The sequence below is a fragment of the Coffea arabica genome, chromosome 1c (assembly GCF_036785885.1).
Source record: "Coffea arabica cultivar ET-39 chromosome 1c, Coffea Arabica ET-39 HiFi, whole genome shotgun sequence".
In the NCBI taxonomy this organism is placed as follows: Eukaryota; Viridiplantae; Streptophyta; class Magnoliopsida; order Gentianales; family Rubiaceae; genus Coffea; species Coffea arabica.
The window spans coordinates 51540361-51563370 of record NC_092310.1 but is presented as its reverse complement, the minus strand read 5'-3'; the positions used below and the strand labels follow the sequence as shown (position 1 = coordinate 51563370).

Below are 23010 nucleotides of genomic sequence, written 5' to 3'. Positions count from 1 at the left end.
GTGGAACTTCTGTTGACAACCTATTTAGCACGTTTCCCAAAATAATAGAAGTACTAAAAGATGAAGGAAGCCAGAAAAAAAGGGGGGGGGGGGGGTGGGGGGCCAACAGCATGATCATTATTTAGAACAGAAAAAAAAAAGTATGGAAAGCTATTTGACAATGAAACTAAGAGGACAAGTGGAAGGGGGAAAGAGAGAGAGAAACGAAGAATCCATATATTCTCTCCTATTGTTGTTGTATTCCATGTTGTTATTCTTTGGGAGAAAGAGATCAGACCAGGTTTATGAATAGTTCATTTACAAATTACAGCATATGTTGTGGTAATTAATATACAAAAGTTTTTCAAGAGTAAATTAATTAAGAAAAAAGAGTAGCAAGATTAATTCTGTCCTTGATTAAGAAATACATACTGGTTGAAAACATTTTAAGTAACAAAAAAGTTAGAGCTGTAAGTTTTTTTTTTTTTTTTTTTTTTGTTGGAAAAAGCGTAATATAGAAAAAACAAATTAATTCCGTACTTTGAACTCTTCACTGAGCAATAAATGGGTTCTCGTGCATGCTTTAGTTTTCTCTACTTTTGGATTAATTTTGCTTAAGAATTACATAGCCAAGCAAAGGTAAACATTTTATTACTTTGTATATAGCACCGAGTAATTAACCCGATTTCAAAGGAGGACATGTAGGAGCACGACAAAAATGACCCACATAAAAAAAAAATATGCATTTTTTGGTTTCGGAGGGAATGGACAATTAAATTTTGTTGAGTTAATTTTGGTTTAATGCAATTTTCCCAAGATTAAAAACATTTCAGACTGAGTTGATGTTCACAAATTAAATTTTCAAAGTAGACAAAAACTAATTTACACCAACAATGTTTAGAGTAAATTTTATATACACTGACAGTATATACATTATTATGGTTGGACGCACGACACATATGCAAAATTTAAATTTCAAATTCAAATTCGAATTATACTAATTTATTACAGTGGTGATTGACAACCATGAACAAAAGTTTATACTAACACAAATGGGACATAAATGATATTAACAGCATTAAAACATGAAGCGTATCATATTTAGGTGCTCGAATAGCAGCTTGCATTCAGTTGACTTCATAGTCGAACCGCTTTGATGATCCTGCAAAAGTGGTCTTCAAGGAGCAGTCGATTTGGATTTTCTTCTTCTTTTAATCGTCTTCGTTTGGCGCGTATGATTGATTGAGGAGTCCAATGAATTCAGAAATATTTAATTCAAGTTTGGTTTGCGCGTGTGTTCTGATGTTGAATTCACCACACCAAATGATGAAAACTGAAAAACGAGTGGTCCAATCAGTGATTTTCGGCTTGATCTTGAGTGGAAAACACTCATAAAGATTATAATTCATTCCAATCAAATTATAAGATAACTTGACTCTTTGTGCTTCCTTAGGAAAATAAATTATTAATTTTTGTATGACAATCCATTTAGAAACAGCAATTGTGCAGTGAAATATTAAAGATCTCTGCATTAATGCACTTTATACGTAAACTTAACCTAATCTCGATCGATTAATTTGGCAATCGATTAATTACTCTGAATGCAATTGGGCTTGTTGCTTTGGATCAAATCAATTGGGTATGATAGATATGTGCCAGTTTTTGGAGACATGGTATGTCCTTCTGGTAGCTATTAGTAGTATGTGTAACACTGCGCTTAGCCCTTTTGCACACTAATTGCATAATTAAAGAATGTTCATTGAGTACTTGTTAAGATATATTTAGATATCTATTAGATTGGAAAAGCATATAAATGAATGTAAGAGGGAGTAATAATTGTTAGTTTTGTGTCCATGATAGTGCGAATGAGATTTATGTGTCTCAACGAACGAGTAGAAAAATCATTAACAACAAATACTACCTTTTAATAATCCATAAATTACCCAGTTTAATATATATATATAAGATTCACCTACCTTTTACATAAAGTAATCTTTGCAAATTTGGAATATTACCCCATGTTTTAATTAATCTCACATGGGGAAGGTTTTGTTACTGGAGCATCCAATTATTGACTTGCAGCATGACATGGGCCAATGGTGGTCCTAGATTGGCATGTCTTGCAAGCTTCAGTGACTTGTAAATTAACCTATTTTTATCTATTCACCCTGTGAATTGACAGTTGACAGATGCTCTAAACAAATAGTTTCCCTAATCGTTCATCTTGAAGATTGATCTGTGATGTCAAATTTATTGGGTCCCTTTGTTTAGCTGTTGCCACTATTTTAGTTGTTTCTGTTGCAGATAGCGACTGGTACAACATATATATGGTCATTCTTTTTGCACATATAATCAGACTATCTTTAGTCCTTCAGCTTTCATCAATCTCTGCACATAAAAACTTTTCACAGCCTGATTTTGTGGGGATTGGTTCTCTCTCTTTTTTGTGTCTGATTGATATGAAAAAGTCCCACGTTGTTGTTTCTCTTCTTCTGGTTCTACTGTTTCATGAGGGAGAAGTCAGCGCAGTTAGAACTCAAGATGGATCCGAAGCGTGGGGCTATGTTCAAGTCAGGCCAAGTAAGCTAAATCCCAGCATCAATCTTCATCCCAATTCAGATATTTAGTAGTGCTGAATTATTTGGATTTATCTCAGAATGCTGATCTTGAATTCTTGTGTTTCTTTCAGAGGCTCACATGTTCTGGTGGTACTACAGAAGCCCAAACAGGATTGAAGATCCACAAAAGCCTTGGCCAATAATTCTTTGGTTACAGGGTGGTCCTGTGAGTATCAAAATACTTGTGGGATGCTCTCCAGTTTCAATCTTCACTGCTTTTCGTTTTTCTGATACAATTATCTCTATCTTGCGAACTCAAGGGCGCTTCAGGAGTTGGAATTGGTAACTTTCAAGAGGTTGGGCCTCTAGATGAGTTCCTGAAGCCGAGAAACTCAACATGGTTGCAGAAAGCTGATCTCCTGTTTGTGGTACGTACTAGGAAGTATAATGTCCGTAAATTATCACGAGTGCTATTGCTGCTTTACAAATTTAATGGGATTTTTCTGGAGGGATTTGTTTTACATTCTTATCTGATTTTGTCTTCGCGAATACAATGTCTATAGGACCATCCAGTTGGGACAGGATACAGCTTTGTGGAAGACACAACATTATTTGTGAAGACTGATGTCGAGGCTGCAACTGATGGAACTACATTGTTGATTGAAGTATTCAATAAGAATGAGACCCTCCAAAAGAGTCCTCTGTATATTGTAGCAGAGTCTTATGGTGGCAAATTTGCTGTTACTCTAGCTTTATCTGCTTTAAATGCTATTCAGGCTGGAAAGTTAAAGCTAAATCTTGGAGGTGATTATTGCTTCTCTATACTTGGAACTGAGGAGTACTTCTTTTCTCAACAATCCTAAAGTTCTGAGTTGTTACCCTTTTCATATAGGAGTTGCATTGGGCGATAGCTGGATCTCACCTGAAGACTTCACTGTAAGCAGTTTCAGTAATCTGTAACTGACCATGTTTCAGTTCTACATTCATCTCCTGATCCCTCAATTTTGCTTGTTTAAGAAGTTAAAAACGGCTGACCAAGCTCTGTGATCAACGTGCAGTCTTCTTGGGGTCCTCTCTTGAAAGATGTCTCGAGGCTTGACAACAATGGTTTGCAAAAATCAGACAGGTCCTTCATATACTTTTATCAGCTAGAACTGTTTAACAGGATCGAGCTAGAAGAATTTTCAGTTGTCTAATAGGCCTATTTCATGATGCAGTTTGGCTCTTCAAATCAAACAGCAAATTGCAGCTGGTAAGATGTCAGAGGCTACAGACACATGGAGCGCATTGGAAGGCTTGATTTCCCACTATAGTAACAATGTGGTATGGGACTGTGTGTTGTAAATGTTTCCATAGTTTAATCAAGTTCAGAGTCAATCAGAAAAAGATTTGTACTTTTATGCCTGTCTAAGTTGATTGATTATCTATCACATTCAGGATTTCTACAATTTCCTCTTGGATTCAGACGAGGACCCTTTATCATTGACAGCTGCATCAGTAGAACTAAAACAGGAAATTTCTCTAAAAAGGTACTCAAGGTACCTTCAGACCTTGAGGTCCACTCCTGGAGGTGAAGCTGATCTTGATAAGTTGATGAATGGTCCGATTAAAAAGAAGTTAAAGATCATACCACAAAATCTCACGTGAGTTTTCTGATCATTCGAAAATCTTCACACATTCCCTCCGAGCTCCAGCACTGGATTGTCATTAACGTTGTAAAAGGGTTTTAACAGGTGGGGAGAGCAGTCCAATCAGGTTTTTGCAGCACTGCAAGGTGATTTCATGAGTCCACGGATCAGTGAGGTACTAAATCAGATTGTTTTTTTTTTTCTTTTCCGGGACAAAAGATGGTCAATAAATTCAGGATGATCTGCTGATATTTTGTCTGAACAGTTTACAAATGAGTTGTTGCTTTCTTAATTATTGTACTTACCTTCCAATCTAAGCAGAGCATCCTTTGGCATCCCAACTGAGACAGGATAGGACCAATATTGTCACTTATATTTATTGATTTTACTTTTATTTGTTCAACCGTATTTTGCAGGTGGATGAACTCTTAGCAAAAGGGGTGAATGTATCTATCTACAATGGACAGGTAAGATTCCTATCAGATTTAAACAAAAGAAGTGCATACCTTCAGTCCAAGCAAAAGATATTTGCGGAAGAGTGATTTATTGACTGCAATTGAATTATGCAACAGTGGCAATAGAATAAGAAACACTAGAGTCTTGATCAGGGATGTGTTATGATCATCTATGCTAGTAGTACCATTTAACTTGGTCCATTTCTCTTTTTTTTTTTTTTTTTTTAAGGTAAGTAGTCCAATTGAAGGTATTACAACTATTTTGTTGTTTGCTTGTAGCTTGATCTCATCTGCGCAACCAAGGGAACCAACGCATGGGTTGAAAAGCTCAAGTAAGAAGAAGTCATAACTCATAACTCCTCCCCCCCCAAAAAAAAATAAAAGGGTTTTCATTCTGATCAGTAATTCTCTATGTTGTCTTCACAGGTGGGATGGGATCACAAATTTCTTGAACACGGATAGAACGCCTCTGTATTGTGGAGGTGAAAAGAGCACAAAGGGTTTCACCAAGTCATACAGAAATCTACATTTCTACTGGATTCTTAAAGCTGGCCACTTTGTAAGTCAAACTGTCTATTCTCATATTTATTGCTAACTTTTGTCTCTGTTATAAAATTATGAGTCTTGACAACTCACACTATTGACTTGAATCGCTATAATAATATTAGTACCGTATCTCTTCATACCTAAACCCCCCCCCCCCCAACCCCCCAAAAAAAGGGCAAACTATAACTCTTTCTCTTAATTTTTCTTCCTTATATATATATATATATTTTTTGGTTTGTTTTATGAAGGAAGTGAATAAGTAAAGTTATGATATATAGATCAGAGTAAATCTTATATACACTATCACCGTTTGATTCATGATATGTGTGCAAAAGTTAAATTTCAAATTTAAATTTTTCATAGTTGATTAACCACACAAACTTGATGTGTGAGAGAGTTCTTGAAATGATATGACCAGCATTTACTGCCATTATTGGCTGGCCGACAATGTAGCATCAGAGTTTCAAAAATTTCTTTGGTAGAAACTTCATAGGTATTTTGTTAAGAGTTAGAAGAAAATTTTCTTCTTAGTTATATGTCCTGAAATCTTTAATAATAATAATATGTTTCCCTGGTTGTATTGTTTTGCAGGTACCTGCTGAGCAGCCTTGTGTAGCATTATCGATGATAGGAAACATCACGCAATCACCCGTTGCTTCTTCGAAGTAGAGACTTTTATACTTTCCCAGTTTTTCAAATCCCTTCGACCATTGACAGAACACATACACAACATAGAAAAAGGGCAAAAAAAATAAAAAAAAAAATAACCCCAAAGAAGAAGAAGAAGAGCAATAATGTCTATATTCATTGTGAAAAAGAAAGAAATTATTTCGATTTTATCTTCGTCCATCTTGTCATTGCTCCCAGCTTTCGATTTATGACATGATTTTGCATCTGATCAACGCGTACCATTTCACGTTGAATGACTCTGGTCATAACATTGAACAGTTTATTTTACTTTTTTTTTTATTTTTATTTTTTGGGTTAGATTTTATACTAGTTTATTTTACATTTTGCAAAATAAATTGTGCAGACAAATTGCGGGGGGATGCGCATTCGGCCGGGAAATGGGCCTTCGAATTACATGACTTGACTTGTTTGTGCATAAGAAGTACTCCACATATTATTCCACTCTCGACTCTACCATATATAATTGGGTATGGTATGCTGTTGGTTGATCATATATTATGTGTACTCTTCATTTGAGCATACATTTGTCAGTCTTAACCATTATTATACTTCAGCCATATTATTTGCAGACCATGAACTAATATATTCAATACAAAATAAAAAAGATAAAGTGATGCATTGCTAAGTTCTTATTATTCCTGCGCAAAAATTACAAAAAAAGAAGTTCTTATTATTTCTAAAGGCAAAGGAACAAACTAATAAAATAGTTACTACTAAATATCTATGACAAACATGCGTAGAACATATTTTCATGCATGCAGAACCAAGATAGTGGATTATTTGAGTACAAGTATTCAAAATTCTCAACAATTATGATACACATATATATATATATATATATATATATATATATATATATGTGTGTGTGTGTGTGTGTGTGTGTGTGTGTGTTACCTACCCTCTTACGCCTGATGGCAGATGGATAATTGCTAGATAAACATAGCAATGTTAATCCCTTAAAACACAGGAGAGAATTTCATTTTTGGTTAAAGTGGTCATGCGAGCATGAATTTGATAAACTGCATTTGCCATAAACAAGTTTAAAATATCGATAAAATTATGAAGGAATGAGTGCCACTTTCTTCTGAATGACAAAATTCATGACCATAAATAGTGGAACAGCAGGGCAAGGTACACATCTCGCAGCTCAAAATTACACTCGCTATTCCCCTTTAGAAAAGGATATATTACACTTATAATTGATGTAAAATATACACCATCAACCTCGAAGTAAGAATGGAAATAAAAAAATAAATCCACCTTTACATCAATTATACAGGGAAAAAATGTAAGCTGATGAAAGAAACTTTGAGGATTCATATGATGGAAATCTCATGGCAGTGAATCTATCCTTTCCAACACTTCTAATCTGGCCCTCCTCCTCCAGCCATTCATGGTGGCAACAAGGTTGATTAGCCCGACAATTTGACTTTTCGTGTATTCCTAAAAGTTCAAAAAAACCAAGGCATGACATAAAAGTATGCAGACCTTTAGAAAGGTTCATTATTTAGCTTTGGGGGTTAAAATCTTCTTACCGGATGAGCACGCGCCCAGTGAACATATTCAGTTTCTGGAAGGTAATAGGCCTGTCCAAAGGGTGTAGGGACAAGATAATACTTAGTAACCGCAACCTATAGAATATGATATGTGACAAATACAAGCGCAAGAAATCTTCATCTTATACTTGCCTTGATAAAAGCTTCGACTATCTGCAGTTTTGGCCTCACATCAAAAGAGACTATATGCTTTAAGCCATTAATCAAAACCTGAAACAAAATGAAGATCACCACACTTCACTTCATTGGCAAGAAGATTAAAAACTTCAAGTCCACCAGATATGCATCAGGCTAAAAGTAAACCTGAAGATCCAGCGACATTAGTGCCCGTCCCTCATTAGTACACTTCTTCACCCTTGAATGACCTTCAATGAGAGCTTCAGCAACAATTTCAACTCCATACTCTAAGAGAAGGTCTTGAACCTGTGTATTATACGGTTATTAACATATATTCAATTTATTTGTTTCTCTCTCATGCAAGGAAAACTAGTTACTTTTTTTTTTAAAAAAAAAAAAAAAACCTAGATATTTAGTTCTCTAATCATAAATACATCCATACAATTCAAAACTTCAGATAACCGCCAGAGGCAAGCCAAACAGACAAATCAAGTAGACATCAGAGTTTTACGAAGAGCCAGATAGAACAAAGAGGATATTTTATTTCATTACATTAGTTATTGATAATTGAATCAAATAAATAAAAACTCCTGCTGCACAAATATGCTTGGCAGGGATGCACTTCATCTGATCTTTATCCCCAATACTTCTAGGAGAAATTTCTAAAGAATACAGTGATCTAAGAAGGATGCAGTCGCATTTAAGTTCTAAGTAACAATATAATACAATTAGAACTAATGCCAACAAAAAAAAAAAAAAAAAAATCCTCTATACTATATTGCAAATATCCTGTAGCTAAACAAAAAGCGTGCAAATATTTGACTACATTGAACTAGCTCTTACCTCCTTCCGGATGCCCCCATGGGCAAGTCGTGTCGTGTAGTGCTTAAACTCTCCCAGCAGTAAATCAACATAACTATAGGCAAAAGACATGTTAACAGTCAAATCTTTTTCAGCACAGAATTCAAAATGTCATGCATGTTAGAAACAAACTAAGACTACTTGGGTTGAGGAGATGTATACCATTCACCTATCGATTTCATTTCTATGATAAATTGGTGCAAAGAGCTTTATTTACCTCATCACTAGTTACGTATCACATGGAACAAGACCTTTGCCAAGTTGAGTTGCTGGTTAATCCTTTCCAGTCTCTCCTTTAACAAGCAACTATACCATAATTTTATCATGTAAAAGCACCATATGGATATTTATTCACTCAGAAGTTCGACTTTAAACTTGGTAGGAAGAATATGGTAATTCTTACTTTACATTTTTTTTTCTCATTTTATCTTTTACAGATGACTTTTGTAAGTTGAATGTCAAGAAGTGAAACATTGAGAAGCAACCTATCATCTTTACTCCAGCCCTTCACAAAATTAGACATTTGCTCAAGTATGCATCTTACACGCTAACCATGATAAGATAAAGCTTAGACCTTCTATGGAAGGACTTATCCAAACAACAACAAAATTCAAAAGAAAAAAATGACTCAACTAAACTACATTTCTCTTTTATAATACAGAATCTACACGATTTTCCCCCACTGCACTTAATTATACAGATTCTAATTCTTTAAGCAATACATAAACTCCTGCCATTATAAATGTGAAATCACCAGTTGTCATGTCATAGTTAATCAAAGCATAAAACAAATTCAACTGAATACATATGTGTTTTCCCAAGTTATTGTTATAGCATCAGAATTTCAACATTGCACAAACAAACTAAATTACTGTCATTTTGATTATTGTTATTTAGTTCACTGAAACAAGAAGATTGGTATGATAACCATGACAATTGAATAATTTATGGCCCGAATATTCTTCATGCTGATTGATGCATCCCCATCTTGCCTTTGTGTCAAATTTCATGATAGATGAGTCTACAATGACATACCCGTTGTGCTCCATTCCAAGCTCTCTCACCTCCCATTTGGCATTGGTTATCCTATCAATATACCTGCTTTAACACTTAAAAAAGTCACACACATTGGAGACCATTTCATTTTGTAAAAGTTCTCATATGTTTAATTGGCTGTTCGTGAAGTGACAATAATTATAGATGCAATGCCACTAGCAACTGAAAAACAATGATGGAGCTGTTATATTGATGTCATTTGTCCTTCAGAATGTAACTTTTTAACAAGGGCTAACTGCACAAGCAATATCTACCCTATGACTCACCCATTTATGTGTAGTAGTAGTCTTGCAGTTGTTTTGTGAACATGCTGCGTGAGGTCTGGCACAGCATCCACCTGAAAGAGAAAAGCCAATCATAACCTCTTCAATGCACATCATACAATTTTCAAGTGACCAAAAAGTTGGTGATAACAACTCTGGGTATTAGGGAAGGCTACTACCAGCCACCCAAAAGTAAATTTTGACAAAAATCAGTATCTATGTTAGACCCAGCTCATAATTTTTTCCAGCTTATGTAGCTGATAAAAGCGCAAAAAGTTCATACAGACATTGCAACTACTAGCAATGAGTTTCTCCATTTATTCATAGCAGTCAGTTGTATACAACTCAAACTCTTAACACACATATATTTCTCATTACGTCAAGCACAATAACATGTTCCTTTTGTGTGATTCTGATCATGTAGTACATCAATTTAATGTAGTTGGGTAAATACCAGATGCGCATAGAAATCTTCGATAATTGCCGGATTTCTTTGCAGAAGCATTGACTGAAGATGGGTCTTTGATCTATGCAGTAAATGAGCAACAAGAGATACAGTGTCAGCAGCTGTACATCTTTCCTGCATCATGATAAAAATATAAATTATGCACAGGTCTAATCAGATGTTGCACTCAGTCAGTAAACAAGCAGTAAAACAGTACATCCACTATCAGCAAGATGAGATATGCAATGGTGATAGCATGTTGATGAGTGCGAAAAAAGGAAACTACAAAGGAAGGATTAGAAAAACAATGTAACAAACAGATTAGAGTATAAGTCTTTTGTTTGAACTAGGACTTAAATATCATATCCATGTCACAACAATTTCACAAAAGAAACAGTAATTTTTCCTATGTCTCTGGGTATGTGTATCACAAACATGGACAGACATACATACGGGATATCAAGTGCTGTTACACAAATGCTTGAAACCTAAAATGTGAACTTTAATTTTATACTCCCTCCATCCCGAAAAGTTTGATGCCTTTCAAGACTCCAACTTGTTATCAACAGGGCCCAACTTTTGAAGAATTCATCTTCATTTTCCATTTTGCCCTTCATTTGAATACAAAAGGTGGACAATGAATGGACAAAACATGACAGCGGGGTCCACATATTTATTGGTTGGCATATGTTACTCCAGTTAGAATTAGAGCGTGAAGACATGCAAGGCAATCATTTCAAAATGGTTGGTGTGTGCATATCAATCAACTGAACACCAAAGTTGCATGTCTTGATGGAAGACTTTCTGGTCCCAATAATACTTACTTTTTAGTTAGGTGAGACATGGGTAAGCAATGGAAATTATTGATAAAGTTACAATCATTTTTGGCAATGACACACAGTTTGGGACAGACCAAAATGGAAAGCATGACACTTTAATGGGACGGAGTACTAAATATTGGTCCCACCATTACATCAAATAATCCACTTTACAGTAATCAACCTACACTTTTAGCATTTACACCCCATCAGATATTTCAATTTACAGCAATCAACATAAGCTTTTAGCATTTACAAATGTTACTGGTTACACAGCCTAGATTGGTTCTAAATCCCCAATTGCGGTCCCATGACCTCAAATGTGACTCAATTAAATAAAGTGCAGATAAAACAGCTAGCACACGTACCTTTAAAAAAATCATTTTTTCTATATGAGAAACCAATTAGTTGAACATGAAATGCTACCAAGGCTTACTCCAGAATCTACAAAAATACCTTGAGACTAAATGAGGTGCTTGGCAAGCTACTGGGTGGACTAGCTGGCATAACATCTGAAAGACTGAATGCAGTATTGGGCGACGTGGGAGAAGAGGAGGAAGCTGACGCAGGCTGTGGTTTTATCCACTGATCACACTCTTGTGTTATTCTGGACAAAGCGGTTTTTAACCTCTCTGAGGAATAAGAGACGAAGGTCCTCATAAGAAGAAGCCTCACAGACACTTTAAACGCGCGAGATTGAAAATAAATGGGGAATAAAACTTAATGACATAAATGCTCACCAAAGAACAAAAAAGGAATAAAAATTCTTTGATAACAGTATGGAGGAACTAGCATTAGAAGAAACTTACGAGATAGGAAGTCATTCAGGCCTTTTCCGCTATGGTGAATATTCATCTGACAGAAGTTCTCAAATATACAGTGGAAAAAGATCCCAAACAATTGGCAGATTCCCTGTTAACAAGTAAAAATTTCCGATAAATGTACCAACAAAAAAATGTAAAGAAAAGCAAAAAGAAACAAGCAGCAGATGTAAATGTGAACCATGAAGATACCTTGAAAAACTCAACATTGACTACCTCTAACTTCTGCATTAGTCTTGCATATTTATCCATCAACCTATTTAGTAAACCACATTAAGGTTAACATATCCAGGAATGTGTAAGTTATATAACACTGAATAGAATCAATTAACCTTAGAAGACTTAAGTGATGATCCAGTTTGTGACCTATTTAGTAAACCACATTAAGGTTAACGGGCCCATGACTGTGAAAGTTATAAAACATTGAATCAAATATAACACCTTAGAAGACTAAGTGATGATCCAGTTTGTGCTCTCATTTCTTCATCGTTCCAATGCGAAGAATGGCTTCTTGAATGATTGGGCTTGGAAATCCGGCTTGGGAGTTGACTATCTTCATCAATAAAATCAGCAAGAAGGTCTTCATTTTCGTCTTCTGAGAAGGCTGCATTCCCATTAAAATTTTGTCCACCAGCAGTTTTTGATGTAGCTTTATTGAGGAAAGATTTTTCAAGAGTGGTTCCAGCTTCTCCAGGCACTGATGATCCATTAGGTAAAAAGGAGTCAGAGTACTCCTTAGGACTATTACTTAGTTCTGGAGAAAATGGATTTCCACTTTTAAGCCAATTCTCAAATCCACTCCTCTTTGAACCAGTTTCACCTTCATTTACTGATTTATTAGCACGTAGCAATTGAACATTGGAAGTCCTATTGGATGAAACAATAAGAGCTGCTCCATCACCGAAAAGGCCAGCAAAGCTTACTACTTGTATAGTTTCAGGTGGCATTGTCAACCAATTCTCTTTTTCCATCACCATTTTCAAAGCCTGCAAGAGAAAATGAAAAATTTTTAACACGTGCAAAAACACACGAGGAAAACAAAAAGCGGAAGAACTTTCTGTAAAAAGTCGAATCAACCTGTGCTTTTCCAAAAGAAACAAGATAAAATCTAATATTCATATATTTGAGGTGCACTTAAATGGTTCCATATTGAGCCACTGCGGATTTAGATATCAACGACAAATATATTTTGGATGATAAAAGATTAAAAGGAGTTTTGCATAACCAGCTCATAGATAATTGCAGTTACTACTGTTTCTGTCACATATGCCTCTATGATTATCAGGCCCTACTAGCATGCAATACATGTATATGCTAATACAAACTATGAATGTAAAAAATTTCAAATACAGAAGCATGTACGATTGGAAACATAGGAAAAAACTTTGTAGTTGACAACAATTAGTGATAATGGATATCAGACTCTTCAGTGGACAGCAAAGCAGATACCTATATAAATCAAGTAATGAGAATTTTTGCCATTACCATATGCAACATCCACCATCATCTTAATCTTGGACTCAAAAGAAATCTATAATAAACATCCTTTGTGGCCCATTTCAGTAAAAGGAAATTGAACAACTATTGATTACGCAAGCTTTGACACAAGTAAATATTAGGGGAGATTTCAATTTGACGGGTCTCTTAGTTTATAGTAGGAATATTTCTCAAATCTGGGTCAAATTGTGGCTCTTTGGTAAGCTACCCTTTGAAAATTTCACAACCCATGCCTAGAATTGGTATAACTGAGTTTATAACTGAGTCAAACTTACATGTATGCTTTGCCGATGGAAAGAAACAAAGTAATTTTCACAAACAGTTTTGACTTTCTGCCTGAACTCAACTGCTTCAATCCCACAGAAAGCTTCCCCAGACAAGACAAAGGTGTTCAAATCTTCATAATTTTTCAAAAATTGATAAGTGCTAGTAGAACAAACAGCTGAAGAAGAAAGCAAAACTGCGACACGGCTTGTTGCAAGCTGCCAAAGATTCCTCCGACCTCTTCGTAAGGTATGTGAAACCAAGGTTGTAGCATCTTTCCGTAGCTGAAACCACGGAGATCCACTGCTCGAAGCTGCACTTCCATCATCCCTTTCATTATTTGCATAATCTGCATGCCTGAAGCCATTGCTTCCATCAGTATCAGGCAGAGTCGGAGAAGTAATTGCTGGCTCTTGAACAGAGGACAAAATTTCTGTGTCATCGTTTGTTGTAGAAAGCTTCTCATCATATTTCAAGGAATCTGAAGAACATGATGATTTTGGATCCCCATAATGAAAGTCACTTGAAAGTCCATGAACATCATCTGGTTTCTGCTCCGAAATTGACATTTTATGTGCAGAAACCTGAGACAGAAACCCAAAAAAAAAAAAAAATCATGATCCAGTACTGAAGGATGCCATGACTTTCAGAGGTATGCAAAGTCCTCTTCTGACAATATACATTCCTACTGGAACTAAAGAAACTCCTACACACTCAAAACAAACTCATATAGCTACAACCGGGATACAACACGATAGCAAATAAGTTTCTGAGGTTAAAAACTGCATGTAAGATCAAAAGACTGAAAAAGATCCTTTAGAATACAGGTAAGCAAAGTAACTGCAACTCAATAGCATCAAAATGTAGAGGTGCATATCCAACTTCAAAAGTACAAGCATTTCATAAGTAAATATATGAGCTGAAAGTCCTTGAGACAACATAAAAATACATTTTTATAGAATACTAACCAAAAAGGAAAATCATTAAGCACTGACATTGAACCTAGAAGAAATTCGGTTTGCCATGGCCTATAGAGGGTGATGAACTGTTGGTCGGGATAGGCATTCTGGTGGTAATAAAAATTTGGAAATAGTTCTGGAAGCAAAATTACTTAAAGGTTTCTAATGATGCTGATGTCAGAAATTTTGTACAAACAGTTATTCTGCAAGGAAACATAATTGGACACAATCTCTGAAGTTTGTCTTATATGTTGTAATGGTAACCAATTACAGTAAATCAAAGGTTAGGTTCTCGCTGAAGGAAAATTTATAAAACCTCATACACACGACATAGCTTTCATCACATGCACTGAGAAGTGATGTCACTGAATACAAAAGATGGATAAATTCTGGAAAAAAAAAATAGTTTCTTAATCTGCTTTGGAAGTTTAAGAGCTAAATCCTAATAGCTTCCTTTGCTGCTTCTGATAACTATTTGAAGTGCATTCTGGTTCTTCCATACCTTTACCATCCATTAACACATCTTGACATAGATTGCAAACTAAATTCCCCACTCCCACCCGCAACCCTAAATATTGTGTCACCAAAAGGAGAATTTCTAGACTTGTACAAGAGACAGCACATATGCATAGAGCACTGAAGACTAGAAGGCAGAGAAAGTCAAACGCAATAGCTCAAGAATACTCATTACATAACTCAAGGGAAATTAGAAATCTTTACCGCATCCTCCAGCTGGAAGCGCAAAACATCATAATACAAACACATCAACTTGAACAGGACAGCTAGTGTTGCTAGTAAACACTCCCTGAATTTGGATTCAGGTATTTGCATACATAGGTCGCTGTAGGTAAGCCTGGAAATGAGTATTGTAACTGTTATAAAGACATCCACAACCAATGCAGCAGCTATATGAATTAAACAAGAGCTAGCAGGGAATGTTACTTGTACCTAGAACTTTGTGCATCGTGATTGTCTAGATCCTGAAAAAATCAAAAGCAGTTATTCAGATGTAAGAAAGCAATCGGCAAAAAACTAGATGCAATTCAGAAGAGCTTATGACATACATTTGCATCCAAAGGTCTTTTATCAAAGTTTCCTATGCTGACATCGGTCAAAACTGTGTATGCACATTTGTGTCTATTAAAGCACAATCAACTTTATTGAAATCCTAGTTGAAGAAACAGTCCCACAAAAGTTAACAAGGGAAGGAGGAAGAGATAGAGATGGAGATAGATCAAAGAGGAGGAAGAGATAGAGATGGAGATAGATTAAAGGGAAGGAGCAACAGAGATAGATAGATATATAGACGGATAGATAGATACAGCAGCGATTTGAGAGAAAGCAATGACGAAAAAGGACAACAGGTATGACTACAACTCAAGCCTTACTGAACTTATCCTCTTCTAGAATTCTTTCATTTCCAGACAATTCAAATCTTAAAAAGAATCATGAAGAATAGCATCACAATTTTCAGAATACCAAGAATTTTTTTTTTTTTTTTAAACTAGCATAGCAGCATTTAACTCATAGTACAGAGTTGTTGAGAGTAGCATAGCATGCATTGGTTCTGGAGGCTTACAACAGTTGGCCGAATTTCCATCATCATATACAAAGTAGGCATATATAAGGTTGTTTCAATGTAAATGGTAGCTTTGATATTAATACAACTCCAATCTAGAATGATGAGCAGAGCACGTAATTTTAGATGCATAAGTTCACCATGTAAATGTAAAAAGAAAAAACACCATCTAAAAATTATAATCACATGGATATACCCCTTTCACAATAGTCTTCAATACGGAATGTGTTTCAGAGATAACCTCCTGCATAAAAAAGCTTTGTATTTTCTCGGCAAGCCCAGCAACATCCCCGATCAAAGCATAAGCATCAAGCACCTGCACCCAAAAAAATTAAAAAAAAAAAAAGATAATGGGGCATTAAGAAATCCCAGCGCCCGCCTCAAGCTTACAAGCAATCAAATTACATGGAAAAGGAAAATAAGCCAAGGATGAGAATTAATTAAAGCAAACACAATTTTAACATAAAACTAGTGTTTCCAAATCTCAAGTGTTCAAGTTATGAGAAACATAAAATAAGAAATTGACTTACAGACTAAACTATGACAAATACTACTTGAAAAGTGAGAAAATAACTTATGGAAGAGATAAAGATGTTAGAATTATAAAGTAAGAAATTGAACTGAATGAAAAAACCTTGAACAAGATTGACGTACTCGATAGCACACAAAATTTAATTGATATTCCATTTATAAGCAAATCTGAGGTACTTACAGTGATATAGGAATCCTCTTTGAAGTCCTGGCAAACTTCTATTAGGAGTGAATCCAGCTTTTGAAGTGTTTTTCCCAGCCAAACCTGCAATAAACTCGCAGAGAAATCACAAATACATGAGAAATGCTGACCGTAAGAACATCATATAGCCGTACTTAGCAAAAAGAAGAAAGGAAGCAAGCAGATGTTTAACTACTTTCCGAATTGAACCAATAAAAAAATTTGTGGCTCAAGCTGTTCATGACTGGATTTTCTAAGAGTTCCAGTGCAGTTAGCCAATTCACCTCAACACCACGGCTCATCTCTTGTACAGCTGAAAGCTCTGACAAACTATCTAGAAGTTGCAAATACTCTGATAACACTTGGAAAGCCTGTCCACACATGTAAAACATTCAGCAGTTTTCTAGATGGATTTAGATAAAATGACACATTCCTTGAGAAGAAGTAAAAAGAGTTACTTCAAAACTAAGGTAGGATACCACAAAAGTGTGTTAGAAGCAGGAATGACACCTTAGAGAAGTTCCCCTCCTCAACAAGAGTTTCAAGAACAACTTGCATGTCTAATGCATGGCGAAGCTCAGTCACAATCGGAAGCATGTCCTGCAGGTAGCAGCTGTAGTTATAAGCTTCACATGTGCAAAATGTGCCAGAGAGAACTGAGAGAGAGAGAGAGAGAGAGAGAGAGAGAGAGAGAGAGAGAGAGAGATGCAATAGCAACAACAAGGATAAGAATGCAACAACCTCTTAGTAAGCATTAGTTGCAAAGGAGATAAAAATCCAAAGAAAAAGCATGTCCACTTGCTTCGTGTCTCAATCATGAAATTCAGAAATTAAATCTTTTTGATGCATGTAAAGCTCATTACATGCCCCTTATGTGAACATTTCACATCCTAGACCAACTTCTACCGCACAAGTCAACCATACAATTAATTTCCCAATAAACAAGCATAAGGAAAAATTGCTAGGCAATCATGTGAAAAGTGCATATGCATGCACTTGATATGCACTTGTCAAAAACAACAGAAAATGCATAAACATGGAGAAACATACAGAAAATCACACATTCCTTTTGATGAAACTGAAAATGGTTACAATTGTATCATAGATACAGAATAAACCTCCTGAAAAAATAATGGAAAAAAAAAAGCATTTCATAAAGGACACTGACAGAAAAAGAGTAGAAAGTAGAAACCTTGGCCAAATAAATCAACTCATTCTACATGTATCTCCGTGTGTAAAAGGAAAGAACGAGATCAACTGATTGTGTCAAAACTAAAATGTAGGAGGTACCAGAAGTGCTTGTTTCTTCCTCGAACTTTTGGTAACAATGAGATCTCTGGATACCTCATTCCTTGATGAAACAAGGTGCCTTCGCCCATTCTGCAGGGATTACAAAGGATAAAGTACCATGAAAGATATAAAATTCAAGAACACATTACTAACCCAGACTAGAAGCACCTTATATGCATAACAACTTCAAGATGTTGCACTATTCTGAGCTATTTAGATAAGACAGAGTTAAAGGCAACAATATCACCTGCTTACCATGCAAATAACATTTGCAACCTTTAAATCTTTCTCCAATTCTCGTACCAAATTCATTCCCTTCACTAGGAAATGCATCACACAATGTTAAGCTATCAGATTTAGCGGACAAATTTTGCAAGTACAAAGTAAAGTATTTAACAGGTAAGGCTGGAAACAAAGCACACAAAGAGTCAGGAAGCAGATGTTCCATGCCACTGTCAAAGAAAATTAATAAAAGGGGAGATAGCGTAATGAGATGGAATCTTCAACGATAAAAATAAACATGAGAAAAAAATTACAGGTAATGATATTGAATGGGTTGTATAAACCTAACTAAAGTTAGAAGCATAGATTCTGATACTCACAAATAACATGCATTAAGAAAGCACCTTAAAAATGCCATAGCTTATAGTCTATACAACAATAGCACACTCAAATTATCCACTTCTTTTCATAATTATCCAGAAAGCAAGAATAAACATACCCATTTCTTCATGATGCTCCATTACATGGCGTGATAAACGCTCAGAAATTCTATCCAACTGTGCTAATCTAAGAGCAGCCTATACGTAAGAAAAGCATACACAAAAGTTAATAGTCAACATAAAGATATGCAGATATTCTAAAAATTGTTAGCACATCTGCAACGGTGGTTTAAAAACCAGAAAGCATCAACAAGGCCAGAAACACAAGGGCAGCTAATGACAAGAAAGATGGTGATAAACGAGAGTGATTGCAAAAGAGTTTTTAATCACAAGAAGACCATATGCTAAAATTAGTGGCATTGAGCAGTCTGTTGTTCAAATTGTACATTAAAACGGGTTTCATAAAATTAACAAGCTTAGCTAGTCAGCATTCTGTCAGAAATGAAGCTTCCCATGCCCTGCCGATTTGGGCTTATTGCTTTTTTAAGATAATATGATGGCTCAATTCAGTTCGTCTCTACAAGTATCATTTTTCAAGAGCTAAAAGAATAATATTTCCAAGAAGCAAGGGTGTTAAAATCAGGACTCCATAAAGAGGTAAAACACACCTAAGTTCCAACATTAAGCATCATTGCATTTAACGCTCGCAAGGGCACACTACTTACACTAGACTCATAACCAATTAATAAACAAAAATTCTACCCTATGCACCACTAAATACATGGTAAGTACAATAATTTGAAACTGGCCCAAAAGAAGTTATGATCATATTAATGGCATTGGAAAGTAGGGCAAGTCAAAGCACGAACTCAAGGATCAGGTAATTCTCGACCACTGTCATGATAATGACGATAACTAACAATGCAATTATTATGATTTTTGTTGTGTGATCATGATTGTTATGCTTTGAACAACTGTATTTTCGTCAGCATTCAACATATCAATTCTTGAAAGAAGGAAATGCAAATTGCAATACAAGCTCAATATGGTGAGAGAGATGCAGGTGTCACCTTTTCCTCGAAATATGCAAGCTCATTCTCTTCACAGGAAATATGCTCTAATACATATCTTACTGGATCAAACTCCTAGCGTCCACAAGAACAAGTGCAGTCAGTAACATATTGCTAAACATGATGAACAAATGCGATTGCATCATATTCGGAACATTGAGCGTGAAAAAGGAATATGAGAAATTTCTAGGCACTTTGAACAATTAAACTCCAGTAATACCAGTCTTTGATGTAAACCACGGCCAAATTTGAATGTCCAAGGCAATTTTCAGAATACAACGTGATTTATGAAATTGCTTTCACTTTTCAACAGTGCAGTAAAGAAAAAGGATTAGGCAACAATGACTTTTTGACATTGAAGTGAACCTTTCCTGTTCTCCATACATAGAGTTATCCCTCATTCATTGGTTAGTCATGCCATTCATTTTCTTTAAGCCAGTTAGGTCCAACCTTTCATTACCATTCATGTTGTCCAGTAGGTCCTACCTCTCATTAGCATTAACATTGTCCATAAAAAATACAACTGAAGGATGTAACTCGAGGCTGAGGAGCAACAGTTACTTTCTACTCAAAATTGATTCTGGTGAAAACCAAATATTCAAGCAATAGACAAAATCTTTCCAAGTAAAGAGAGAGGATTCAAAAGACGTTTTGACAAAAATCCACATAAAGAGACCAATTCAACAGACGAAGCAGTTTGGTACTCCACAAATGTTGAGGGCCTGCGGCAATGAATTTCAAATTTGTAGCAAATTACAAGCCAAACGACTCTTTTTCCTTCATGTAATCCACATCTACACTATTAATCTACCAAAATTTTAAATGATCTACAGAAATAAGCTCCTATTGTACTGTTGTTTTGCTACAGAAAGAAAACCATGTCACAACGCCAAACTAAAAGTCAACCAGATCAAATTGATAAATGTAATACAATGATGGATATCTCTTGCATCAGATTAAATTTCTAAGATACATAACAGAATTCAGATCTAGCTAAAACAACAGAATCTACCTCTTCGTAGAATTCTTCTTCAAGTTCCTCAATAACTTGACCATCAGGTTTACTTCCATAGATTGAACTCAATTCTTCAGAACTAGATGCAAGACTATATCTCTGGTGCGGGGGAAGTGAAGCAAGAACTCGAGCAGCAACAGCTGCTGCTGCAGCTCGTTCAGGAACCTATAAGCCATGCGAATCCACACTTGTAAAATACAATGCGTATAAAGAGCCAAAAAAGAACAAAAACCAAAAAACAACAAACAAAAAAAGAAAAGAAACGGGCACAGTACTTTCTGTCGAGGACCCTTCATTCCCAGATCAAAACTACAGTGACCCTACCATAAAATGATGAAAAACAACACTCATTGTCTAAATAGTAAGGTGTTCTTAGGCCATAGATACAAACACAAGCACATGTCAATGCTGATGCAGATAGACATGCTCATTTGTATACACATTTCTAGAACTCTAAACTACATCACATGAAGAGCAAGACTGCTATAGGTGTCGATTTAACTGACGGGGATTTTCAATTTCAGTTGACCATGATGAATCATTCTATTGAGATTTAGCAAAATTTTGTTTCATTCCATTACGCCAAAAAAAAAAAAACTAATCTCTTCAAACAAGTAGAAATAATGTGTATATGGGTGGTTTCACATGAGACACTAACAAATATAAATTTCACGTACGGCAGCATAAACCTACTACTCCATTATCTGATCTTTTTCATCATCTTGCAATTCATATTCCTAATCATGTCAAAGATGGAAAATATCAGAATCATGCAAACACATATACTCATACTCAGGAAGTCCAAATCAATTTAACTTCTTTAAATCCACAGGGAAAACTAGTAGGAACACAAACTAATGCTCAAGTTTCTAAAGGGAATTCTAACTAATGAAACTCACTTAATTCTTAATCTCCATATGCTTAAAATGAACCACATCCCAACGTTTTTAGTCTCATTGTCATCCCAGTCTAGCATAACCAATTAAATAGGTTTTCACCAGCAGGGAAACAGATTTGTCACATGTACTAGCATAACCAAGTAAGCCAAACACAAAAAGAATGACCTACAAAACAATCATAGTACGTGATTGTCAACCTAACACCCACTTTTATATATAAGCAACAGACAAATGTGAAAGTTGCTCAGTTAGAAAGATACTCATCACTATATCTCCTCACTTCCGCAGCACAGTAAACATCAATCAAATGCTTATCCGTTCAACAAGTATACATTGCAACACAAAATAAAGAATCACCAAAATTGCTCAATACTACCACTGCCTACCCTGTACTTCGAAAAAACAAACCTGATAGCCCATCCAAAGAAAATTTAAATACTTAAAATTAAACCTATAAAGCATCATAAATTGCACAATCAGAAAAGAGTAGCTAACTCCATTCCATCAACTACACGAACATCATATGAGTATAAACATATACACATCTCGTAATTATAAGCAATTGAATATTCGGTCTAGGTGGGAAAAATACCTCGGGGCGATCGGAGGAGGAAGGGAGGAGGCCGAGGGATCGAGCAGAGCGGACGGAGCTGAGAAACTTCTCTCCGACTTTGGAAAAATCCATGCTGCCTCCTTGGGAGAAGAGCAGCGAGCCCAAGAACAAAAATCTAGATAATTCGAATCCTTCTTCGCTCAATTCGCCGCCATTGAATAGTATGAATGGACTCAAGGGGAATGGCAGTGAGTTCGACTGCATCTCAATTCGGGGCCCCAAAATAATCCAGCATTGCGGATCCCCTGTGGAAGCTAGATCGGATCCGGTTGCCGCCGACGGATTGCCAGTTCGCAAGTGATCAAGATGCTGGAGTATTCAGTGTGTGTGGTGCGTGTGCGTAAATTGTGCAGATCAACGATTTGGTGTTTAGTAATACGCAGTGAATGTAATTGCAGTCCGTTTGGAGGCTGTTTGGTTGATTGTTCAGTGGAAAAGTGGTGGGGAGTGGACTTTTGGGCTCTGCGCCTGGGAAGGATATTCAGTCGGCTTGTTTTGGTTTTTACGCTTTTCGTTCGCATTTATTTTCTGACAATTTACCTTATTTTTCTCTATTTAAAAAACATTTACTTTTTTTTTAAATAAGTACGAGGTTTAGAATTCTTAATTTTTCGCTTAGACTCCCTCTCACTCATCCTATTCAATCCATCCTGTTCCCTTCCCCATGAAACATTGACTTGCATATGTTTCGGTTGGGATTAGCTGTTTTTTAGGAAA

The 23010-nt window shown here is 35.8% G+C and overlaps 2 protein-coding genes across 6 annotated transcripts; one reads left to right on the top strand and one right to left on the bottom strand.

Moving 5' to 3' along the window:
- The first annotated feature begins 2291 nt into the window (after positions 1-2291).
- LOC113727129 (serine carboxypeptidase-like 51) lies at positions 2292-6424 on the top strand. The gene is made up of 14 exons (XM_027251133.2): positions 2292-2559; positions 2669-2763; positions 2858-2965; positions 3101-3341; positions 3430-3473; positions 3596-3663; positions 3755-3860; positions 3975-4180; positions 4271-4340; positions 4582-4632; positions 4900-4952; positions 5047-5179; positions 5758-5831; positions 6200-6424. The coding sequence occupies exons 1-14, from the start codon at positions 2307-2309 to the stop codon at positions 6252-6254; spliced, it is 1557 nt and encodes a 518-aa protein (XP_027106934.2). The 5' UTR covers positions 2292-2306; the 3' UTR covers positions 6255-6424.
- Positions 6425-6934: 510 nt separating this feature from the next.
- Positions 6935-22804, bottom strand: LOC113742158 (uncharacterized). Of its 5 annotated transcripts, none has more exons than XM_072076404.1 (25): positions 22273-22804; positions 20779-20946; positions 19767-19841; positions 18816-18894; positions 18350-18414; positions 18095-18184; positions 17315-17404; positions 17089-17175; positions 16805-16888; positions 16289-16408; positions 15462-15493; positions 15234-15366; positions 13566-14138; positions 12235-12779; positions 11986-12049; positions 11782-11884; positions 11429-11604; positions 10164-10289; positions 9713-9783; positions 9426-9491; positions 8373-8445; positions 7716-7835; positions 7545-7622; positions 7392-7442; positions 6935-7299 (listed from the first exon to the last, which is right to left on the bottom strand). In XM_072076404.1, the coding sequence occupies exons 1-25, from the start codon at positions 22495-22497 to the stop codon at positions 7189-7191; spliced, it is 3405 nt and encodes a 1134-aa protein (XP_071932505.1). In that variant the 5' UTR covers positions 22498-22804; the 3' UTR covers positions 6935-7188. The 5 variants fall into 5 exon arrangements, with proteins under 5 accessions (XP_071932505.1, XP_071932507.1, XP_071932511.1 ...); XM_072076406.1 differs by having other exon boundaries at positions 9426-9488; XM_072076410.1 differs by lacking the exon at positions 9426-9491.
- Between the last annotated feature and the right edge of the window lie 206 nt (positions 22805-23010).